The 10,866-nt window shown below is 35.9% G+C and overlaps 1 protein-coding gene across 1 annotated transcript; it reads right to left on the bottom strand.

The window, feature by feature from the left end:
- Positions 1-362: 362 nt before the first annotated feature.
- On the bottom strand, positions 363-2,885 carry SLITRK6 (SLIT and NTRK like family member 6). The gene has a single exon (XM_009990883.2). It carries the CDS (start codon positions 2,883-2,885, stop codon positions 363-365), a length of 2,523 nt encoding a protein of 840 aa, XP_009989185.2.
- Positions 2,886-10,866: the final 7,981 nt, after the last annotated feature.

Below are 10,866 nucleotides of genomic sequence, written 5' to 3'. Positions count from 1 at the left end.
TTTTTAAAGGAATCTAATTAAACCGAGGGGGAAAAAAAAAGAGTGAAGGTAACAAATATTTTTCCATAGGTTGGGTACAGAACGGAGAGTGCCATACACACCTTTTTAAAATGTTGAGGACTATTGCAATAAGCAATCTTCCTCCCACAGTTCAATCACACAAAGTTCATGCTTGGGTGAGATATATTGCCTGCACACAACTCCATGGCTTCCCACAGTGATCCCTGAGTTTTTTTTGCTAGGATTACTGCTGTGCTTAAGTTCTGACTGTTGACATGTTATTATAAGGCACTTTTATTTACAATGATTCCAACTTAAAATAGAATTACAGAAATTCGGCACCAGCCCAGTGTATTATCACTTTATGTTTGCTGCTCCAGAACTTCCAGGTAGTCAGGCTCAGCGTGTAAATTAGCTTTGAGTTCAAAATACTCATTTTTAGTTTGTTCTAGAAAAACCTTTCTCGGCCTGGAGTACATGAGTGTTTCCATTAACTTGAGCTCCTCATGTGTTCCAGGATAATGAACTTCCATGTCAGGCTGGAGCTGGACAATATTTTTTCTTAGGTACTCTGTGATCCCTAGTTGCTGCAGTTCTCTCTCTTTTTCAAGAATGTTTCTATACAAGCAGCTGGCATCCTGAAAAGACAGAAATTCAGCAGATTGATCTGTAGCCTTATATTTGACATTTGAACCTGTAAGAGGTGAACTGTTCTCCTTTTCCAGGAGACTTCGGCGAAGATGTTTGGAATCATTAGCTTCCTTCACATCTCCCTCCTCCTGTTGCTCAGTGTGCTTTGGGCTGAAGGATGGACTGCGATAGACCTGAACCATGGGAGTAACCATACGTTGCTCATAGAGGGTTGCAGCTGGGCGCTCCGTTGTGTGGTGTGTTGTCTTATGCCCATACATGCTGTACTGAAGGTGAACTGGACTACTATCCCTCATTTGTTCATCTGCTTGTTTCTTTTTACATCTTCGTCGTCGATGCAGAACAAGAACAACTATTCCTGCTGCACAAAATACAACAGTTATAAACACAATTAAAAGTCCTAATATTAAAACAGAAAGTGGGACAGCATCTGTAAGGGACCGTAGGATGGTGTCTGCAGTGTTGGTAGTAGTAGAAGAAGTTGTCACAACTACAAAACTGGCGTGAGTTGGTAGAGCAGGGCTGTTTATTAAACCTGGACACAAGACTTCACTGTTTAGGGATTTCAGCTCTTTTTTTGCTAGGTGTCCTGGAGATTTACAAAATATATCACCCATCATTGTATTCTTACTCAGTTTTTGTATCCATTTTTGAAGCCCAACTGAATCACAGGTACAATCCCAGGGATTGTCTTCAAGTTCAATTTGCACCAGCATATCCAGTTCATCTAAGACATTGCTCACAGGTAAATGAGCAAATTGGTTTGTTTTCAGATTTAATCTGGCGAGCGGAACACCTGAAAAGATATGGGGTGGCAAAGCCTGCAGAAGGTTGTTATTTAGGTAGAGGACCTTAAGTTTTGGCATTGTATTAAACGTCCCTGGCAAAACTTCTTTGATGGCATTATATTCAAGATATAAGTATTCAAGGTGCTGAAGGCCAAGGAAGAGATTCTGACTTAGCTTTGTAAGATGATTGCCATTGAGATATAATTTCTGCAGTCTAGTCAGATTCATAAAGGATCCTTCCTCAAGGATTTCAATGCGATTGTTCCCCAGGTGAAGCATTTCCAGGCTGGCATAGTCCACAAGATCTGATTTCAGTAACGTCTGAATAATGTTTCCAGCTAGAATAAGCTTTTTAGGATTTGGAGGAGGGGGTCCTAAATCAGATAAGCTTTCAATATTTCGCTCCTGGCAGTGCATGAGAACTCCTGAGAGTATATGGCTAGTGCAGTGACAGGGAATGGGACAATAGATTCCTGGAAACTGAGTAGTAGGCTTTGAAGTATGAAGCACTAAACTTGGTTCTTTAGTAGGAGCTTTCAGGATAGGAATCACCTTAGTTGATAGGTGACTATCACTGACAGAGGTGGTTACAACCAAGGGCAGTGACCCTGAAGGATCTTCAAGTTCATTGACAGGATGAGTGGGACAAAGTGATTCTTTTTTCAACCGGCTTAAGATGCTGCCTTTGATAATTGAAGGACTGTTGCATACCACATCACCTGTTATTGACTGAGGAGGCATGTTTTCTAGCCATATCTTCAGCTGCAGCAAATCACAGTTACAAGCCCATTTATTGTCTTCCAACTGAAGGTCTAGTATTCTACCAATATGTTCCAAAAAGCCAACATAAGGCAGTGTTTGTAACTGATTTCCACGTAGATCTAAATGGGTCAATGGCACAAAACGAAATATGTTAGGAGGAAGATACTCAATGGCATTATCATTCAGAATAAGCACTTTAAGCCTGTTGAGCTTGCTAAAGGCACTTGCTTCAATCACTGTGATGAAGTTGTTGTCTGCTTGAAGAAACTCCAAATTTTCCAATCCATTAAACGTATCTTCTTTAAGTGTTTCTAAAAAATTGTGATTGATATGAAGTTGCTTAAGAAGGCTGAGACCATTGAAGGCCCCAGGCTCAATATCTGCAATATTATTAAAACCAAGATGTAGAGAGATAGCATTAACAAGGCCAGCAAAATCATTCACGTGTAACGTAGTCAGGCCGTTGTTTAACAGATTAAGATGGAAAGGCCGTGATGGTGGGACATTTATTTCTGATACCATCTTGATGCCTCTTTCTTCACAGTTTATAATCATAGTATCATCCTTTTCTTCACAGGAACACAAGCTCTGACAAGATCCTCGGACCGAAGGAAAAGAAGGCTGTGACTGGAAAGGATCAGATGCAACCATAACCGAATATAGAATAAATATCCAGAGCTTCATCTTGCCCAGTAGATTCTACAAAAAAAGGGGAAAAAAAAAAAAAAGGAAAAAGGAGAAGTAATGAAGTCATGATTTCATAGGGTTGATTTCTTTTTTTCTGGGCCAGGGAGGAACAATAACCATTCCTAGTACTTCTCACTGTGTTGCCTTACCTTTCAAACAATATTATATTGTGCAAAGCATTTGAATGGTTCTCTAAGCAGAGAAAAATGTATTTAGTTTAATGTACTGAATCAATAAACAGTCATAAGGACTTGCTTCAGTACATTCTTGCCGATACACCAAAGTAGAGGATAATCAGGAGTGTGTTGTCTTTATTTATATACCATGTAGAATGTTTTGCCAGTGGATAACAGTAATAAGTTACTGCCCTGGGCAACATATATCAAGGCTAGTATAATATTTTGAATTGTTGCTTTGTGTCACCATATAGCATTGTAAATTTTAAGAGTACCTTGCTAAGATCAGCTTAATGTTGTCCAGCTGCTGAAAAGAAGAAACAAGATTTTGTTTGTTCCAACAATGTGTTGTGAGCAAAAGCTCATTCAGTCAGGATACAGGGAATCTCTCCTTTGATCCTGCATTGTGTATGTAAATCAAAAGGTATTTCCTCTGCAATCCTGTACCCCCAAACTGAAAAGAAAGTAGACAAAATAATGACAAAATAATCCTTTCCCTTTACTTAAATTTTAATACATATGTTATAGTTTGTGGATATTTACTGAAAGTGGGAACACAGCATATAAAAGTGTAATATGTTTGTAAATAATATACACGTGAAACAATTGTGTATACAATTACAACAGAAAAAGAAGAGAGAACTGACAATGCAGTACCTGTCAGAAGAACCAGGTAAGCAAAGGGAAAACTTTTTTTTGAGATTCATTATTAAACTCCTTCCAATTATTATAATAATTAATTACCACAAAAATTCTGAAATGTACATGGAACTAACTGTGCTTTACAAGTTAGAAATGATCACCAGTATCATCTGTATGTTATGTAACTTAAATTGTCATGTCAAGCTGATCCTGAACTTTGCAATACCTGATAAATGCATCATTACAGTACAACTAAGGAGATATGAGAAAAATCTACACGTTGAAGTCAAGCATTTGCTATCATTAGTTTGAATTAATTTATGTTACACTCCATTTGAAGATTCTCTGTTTCTTTCTGTCAAGGATGTCTAATTAGTAAGAACAACGGTAATTTCTAATATATGAGAGGAAGTGAAATCACTGTTAATAATCCTGAATTAAATATTTCCACATTTCCAAAAAGAAAAAAACAATAATCTTACAACGGAATGCATGATTTAAAACACAGGAACTTTTTTTTTTTTGCTGCGCTATTTATTCCAGGAGTGAATTAAGCAGGCTTCTTAAGTAATCTATCTAATAAAGGTCACCTGATCTTTTAAAGTAAGCTATTGAAGCATGGAGTACAGAATGTCACTTCACAATTAACCAGCTGAGTTGTTAATTTCTGAAAGATTAGAATCTTTTTCAATAATCCATTCAATTACACGCAGGAACATTCTTACAGAATGGCCATATGATTTAGCATCTCATCAATACATACTTTATATTAGCATGTACCTTTGTTACCAGCAACACCATTTCTCAAGACTTCCTTTAAAATGGATTGCAAAGATTTCTACATGCTGGCACTGAAGTGCTGTGGTATGAGTATTACACATACGCACACATACACACAAAAGCAACAACAACAAATGTGTACACAGAGAATTATGTTTTTCTCCATTAGTAGTTCCTGATAAGTGAGAGTAGCTGCACAAGTTTAGAAGTAGTAAGTGCAATTCACAGTGTGAGAAAAAGTGTCACTAAAAAGACGACCTTTTATCTTAGTTTCAAAAGAACAAATAATTTTGTTGTCTCATATAACTCTCCTTGAACTCCAGCTGTCTCTATTTAATGTATGTGTCTTTAAGTTTGTTTTCCCAAGAAGTATTGAATAAGATATAACTTGCTAAGATGTTATTTTGAAGTATGCAGAATAATTCTAGGATCGTATTATGCTAGAGATTTATTCATGCTTTACATGCATCAACATCCTTTCCAGTGACCCAAGGTAAAAACTGCAGGCTCTTGACACAGATGCCAGCTTCAAAACTACTGTATCACTAATTAGACTTTATAGCTGTACACTTTTTCACTGTAGGAATTCCAGCTTCAATCTGCATCAAATTCAAACCTCACTTAAAAGTCCCTGAGCAAAAATTAAATGAAAAAAGAAAAAAGTCTGAAAAGCATGTTGCATTCTACTGCATATTGAGAAATTAGGTTATAAAAATGAAAACCCTCCTCTCAGAGATGAAAGCAACATTTGTAACCAATTGGAAAACATTCCCTTTTTAATCATCATCATACTTCTATGGGCAACACTGCCAGAATTCTCACACACACATATACCCACAACCAAAATTAATAGGAGAGTTATATTCTTTTTTTCTTTTTTTTTTTTTCCAATTTTCTTTTTTGGTCTTAACATTCAGGAATATGTAATCAAACTCTCAGTGGGTTACTATTGTAAAATAAAAATTGCTTTCAAGTAACAGATGATCAACATTTAACTGAAAGAATTCACAATAAAATAAAATTTAATTTAAAAACCTTGTCAAAGCTGACCTCTTTCTGTTTCATATGGTGAGGTTTTTCAGTAAATTCTACATGATAACTGAAGTTTGCTGCTTTTATCTGCTTTCACATAAGTCACCACTAACTGCATACTGTAACTAAGCTTTTTGGAATATGAATTCTAAATGACTAAAAAATGTCACAGTCCTTTCTATGAGGCAAAGTTGAATACTTTCAGAAGTTGTCACCCTGTAGCAAAGGCATCATACACTTGATGAGTAATAATCAAAATGTTTTTAAAACACTAAAATAGCTCATTTCATTTTACTTGGGGTTTTGTTTGGTTGATTGTTTTAATTCAGCCGTTTTAAAAAAGCACACTGAAGTATTTTGAAACCTCAAGCTAAGAAATAGCAACCTCTAAAAGCCTTCAGAATTGTTTATTAAATTCTGAAGGGAATCACGGTGCAGATAATGCATTTAAGATCATTTTTGCACTTCGGGAAATAAAAACATACACCCATTCCTCCCCCCTCAAGGGATCTGAAACCAGCATTTCCTTAATACACACATTCTACACAGTTGGCAGTTTGAACAAATGCACCTGGCAGACTGTTTGAAATACAGTATAAACTGCCATCATTTAACACAAAAGTTATACAAAGTTGTGCAGAAAATTAAATTCAGCTGGTACCGAGACATCTCATACGCAAAGAGAATTACCTAACCGGAATATTTCTTACCTGTGCAGCAGCAACACTCCCCGAAACACTCAGTAATGCACAGTTGGAGCAGCTGTTTCGATGCAATGTAATTTTCTCCTGTGAAAAATGCACACTTTCTTGTGACTTTCACTTTGCTGCAAGCTCTGGTAACACTACAGCTCCATAAAGTTAAAATCCGTGTTCAGAAGACAAAGTACAAAGCGTTCAATTGAAAAAATCTTCCAGGCAGCTTGCACATTAGACCATCCTGTAAGCAGTTGTCCTTTTTCCTCAATTAACATTCACAGCATACTTCATAGCTATGCTGACTTTTCTGCATATAGTTAACTGTTTGCAAGCATTTGAGTGCAGTAAACAAACAAGATGCTCGGCAAAGCTTGACTTGATCACTTGGTTTGTCAGATTTTTAGATCCAAGCTGCTTCTGCGTTCGCTCTGCTCTTTCTTGTCTTTCTTGTTAGCTCAGTTTGTTATTAGTCAGAGTGCCAGGGGCTGGGAGGTAGGCGTAAATAGAGAGACTTCTTGGCTTTTGACTCAGCCTTTAAGCCCTTCCCCACCAGAGAGCTTTAATCTGCCAATGTCACTTAATACAAGATACAGCTCCACCTTGAGACAGATCAGCTCCTCCTTCTCCTGCAATTTCTCTTACCTCTTTTTTCCCTTATCTAAGTGAACCTCGGAAAGTAAAATTCAGTCGAATATCTTCTAGATTGCTAAAGGTCTGTAAATGGCTGATTTTGCAAAACAGTAAACATGCACTGTGCTCTTGTAGTTTGTTCTCTTGGGCAGATTTTGCATTTATTTTATATCTGCAAATGCTTGCTTTGGAAGCTGAAAGCATTCCAGCCCAAATACACTCCGTAAAACACACCACAAGGGAAACTTTGTCCTCTGGAAAATACATCTATCACATTGAAGTGCAGGATTATTCAAATATATAAATGAGACAGTGTAGCTCTTAATCCAGTCAGCTCAATGTGACTGGGGTAGGGACAAGTATTTACAGTTGTAAGTACTTAATTTCTGAAAAAAAAAAAAAAAAATCATAGAATGTTAGTGTTATGCTTGCACCATGATTGCCATCAGTCCTTTTTAAAACTGCCTATCTTTTTCTGTAGGAATTAAACTGAGTTGATTGTAATTGTCTATTTTACAGATGTTAGCATAGTGTGTTGGTATCTGACCATGTGAGATAGATTGTATTGTATTTGCATGAAACATTGCTTTGATAAAAAACTGTCTGGTTTGGGGAAGGGGTTATTCTCAAAGGCATGTATTATGTTGAAGGTATTATTTTCTTGATACTTATAAACAAGTAACTGGCAGATATAGTAGGGTTGCAGGAAGATTTTATTCCATGCAAGGAAGATTTTCCTAATCTCTCCTGCACTGCATGGGATGGTTTTATATGCTACAAACGTTACTTCCTTGTTCATCCCACTACCACAGAGCCACAAAAGCTTTTGGTGAGCAACAATAGATATGATGCTTCTGCATATTTAGACTGTAGAGCATATAATTTCTGGTTTGCTCTTATTATGTCTTGGATTACTTTACAGAGTGTTTGTTATAGCTTCAATATCAGTCAGATTCCAGTAACTTCTTTTGTGCTGATAGCTCTCCAGGTGGCCTCATTGGCCTTTGAAGGAGTAATTTGACACAGTTTCATGTGATTAAGGCTATCAATATTTTATCCTATATATATACATACACACACACATATATATGTATTTATATATATAGGAATATATATACATGCCTTGGCTTATTAGGATAAGCTCTTTAGTACTTAATTTTCTACACATAAAATATGTAATTTAGCAAAATAATAGAAAAGGTAAAGTATTCCTAAGAAGCAGCAACAGTCTGATTTCCATTCATTTCAACACATCACTTATTTGATTACATTTTGCTACTTTTAATGAACCTTGCCACTCTATCTTGGCAGAAATTTACTGTTAAGGCTCAGAGATTTTCAGCTATCTATATCCAGATAAACTAATAGTTATATTCTTTATTCATTTTGAATTTGTGAATTGTAAGTCAATCTATCTAATTTTTACTGAATATGTTACAGGTGTTCACACTTCACTTGTGGTTCATTGTTTGAGGTGGAGAATATCTATATATATAGACACTCATATCAGAAGTGAAAACAACATCATCCTTTACTTCTCAGTTAATATCCACAAGAGTAAAACTTGACCAAAAGATGTTTCCAGAAATCAACTACTAAAAATAGGAGAGCATTTCCTCACCATACACAATTGAAAAAAAACACTGAGAATGGTTATCAATAATGTTTGTCAAATATTTGCCAGGTTTATAAAAATATGGCTAATGATTGTTTTTCTACCACAATTTTACAAATCATTAAGCAGGTTATTATAAAGAATGTGATTCTACAAGTGCACTGGAACAGGTTGCCCAGAAGAGTTGTGGATGTCCCATCCCTGGAGGTGTTCAAGGTCAGGTTGGATGAGACTTCGAGAAACCTAATCTAGTGGAAGGTGTCCCTGCCATGGCAGTGGCAGTGGGATTGGAATTACATGATCTTTAAGGTCTTTTCCAACCCAAATCATTCTATGATTCTATGATTCTCAGTATGCACATAAGGAGCCATTGATGTATGAGCCAAATAATGTATTCTGCCCTGCCTGCAATAAGCTGCTAGTCTGTATCAGCAACTCTTCACCTCTATTTCTTGCAACATCAACTCTCTGAACTTATTTAAGTACTGGTCTGAGGGCTTAAGATACTATATTGAAAGGCAGCATTCTTCTGGAACAACTAAGTACCAACTGAATATTCATTTCTGAGAGAGCAGGCCGAGGGACTTTTTTGAAACTCATATATATAGTATATAGGATAATTCTGTATGGACACAGTCACCAAGGCTAAATCTTAACTAAGTAGGATCAGAGAATGTAGCACATACACATACACACACACAAAACAAACCAAAAAATCCTATAATGCAGTGTAGCCAATTATGGAAGCTATCAGTGCTGACTGTAAAGCCAATTCAGAGTCTTTCCCACGACAAAGAAAATTAGGAAAAGTTTTCTTGAACTATAAGGGTCAAGCCAAGTGAACGGGAAAGAAATAATTAAAATTTACATTAGAAAAGAGAAAATTTTATTTTATAGGCATCCATTTCTTTAATTCAAGTACAGAACATCTATTTCTCTCACAGAACTATTGCACTTTTTCTTACGCATTGGGATAGGTCTTACTGAAAACCTTTTTCTCCTCTGAACACAATTTGTGTGGTTTTTTGCAGTCATGAACACATTGGAATTATGTAAACAAAGGTCAGGATTTCCCTCTAAAAGCTATATGCAATCCTAGTGACTACACTTTAAATAAATATTTGGTTTAATTTTTATATGACCCTTACTGAGAGGAAATTCTCTGAAAAATTTGCTGGAAAATGATCTTCAATTTATAGGAAAGCAGTCAAGTTAAAGGAACAACTTTCTATTATTCTAATGCAACTTCTATGTAACTAAATTAATTTAGATCCATACACACATATCTAATATGCGTGTATACATACATGTATAACATTATATGCACTGATAATCATCATCGTGTAAAAATCACATTCCCTGAAGTACTCTGAAGAAAGCTATATTTAAGTTAATAATGTTTATATTTCTTTTTTTCAAGATAAAAAGTCATATGGTCCTTCAAATTTCCTGCTGCAGTGAACAACGCATTTTATTCTACTCTCTTTAACACCATGACTCCTTATAAAATACTGGCTTCTTAGTCATTTAATAATATATAATGCAATGGCTGTAAATAGTCTTTATTTTGAACACAGATGAAACCAAGGGGATTTCACTTGCATACTTCTTGTTTAATAATCCTGTTTCGTTGTTTTTTCAGCTTATAGTATATGTGTAAACATTTATTTAATTTTCACTATTTCCTTCTTTGATATCTGTGCAATACATCTTGAATCTTACCTATGTTTTGTTTAATCTTTGACAGAGAACTCCCAGTTCTGCACAATATAGGAAGAGTTTAATATCAAAGTTAAAATCTCCTAACCTATTCTGAGATAGTCTGTCTTGTTCATATATTTTGATGTTGGAGTGACAGATATCCCCCGATCTGAATCAACCTCTTCAAACAGGTAGGTTCTCCTCTCCACTCGTCTTGTCTCCTCTCCTCCTGAGTTTGGCAATATTTGAATGCCATTTCAAAAAAATGCCTAGAGGTGACTGGTCTGTAGAGAACAAAAGCCACCTGAGTACTTGCAGTCTTCAGTTATGATGAATCAGATGCGTATTTTTAAAAATATACTTTCTTGCCAATGACCCAGGAATTAAAAAAAAAAAAAAAAAAAAGTTGAGTCACGATTTGACATTGTACAGCATGCTAGTTGCCTAAAATCCTCTCTACTAATCTACTTGTACCATTTTTTTCTTAGTAACTTTTGCAATCTCAGAAGCATTATAGTCCATTGACCTTAAATTACTGTAGGTTTAAACTGATCCTCTCTACTACCACATAGCCAACCAAACCTTTTTAAAGTCGATGGCGTAACATACCTTTTGTCCAGGTAGAACAGAAAATCCAGTATGAAATCAACAGAATTTCCCTTGACTTCTTTGGGCTTTGGCTTCTGTTCTGGTTACTCTGGACT

Source organism: Tauraco erythrolophus, chromosome 1 (genome assembly GCF_009769465.1).
Source record: "Tauraco erythrolophus isolate bTauEry1 chromosome 1, bTauEry1.pri, whole genome shotgun sequence".
In the NCBI taxonomy this organism is placed as follows: Eukaryota; Metazoa; Chordata; class Aves; order Musophagiformes; family Musophagidae; genus Tauraco; species Tauraco erythrolophus.
This window is presented reverse-complemented; position numbering and strand designations above follow the sequence as displayed.

Excerpts from the sequence above, each read along its gene's own strand:
- SLITRK6 (XM_009990883.2), bottom strand. The coding sequence starts at position 2,885 with ATGAAGCTCTGGATATTTATTCTATATTCGGTTATGGTTGCATCTGAT.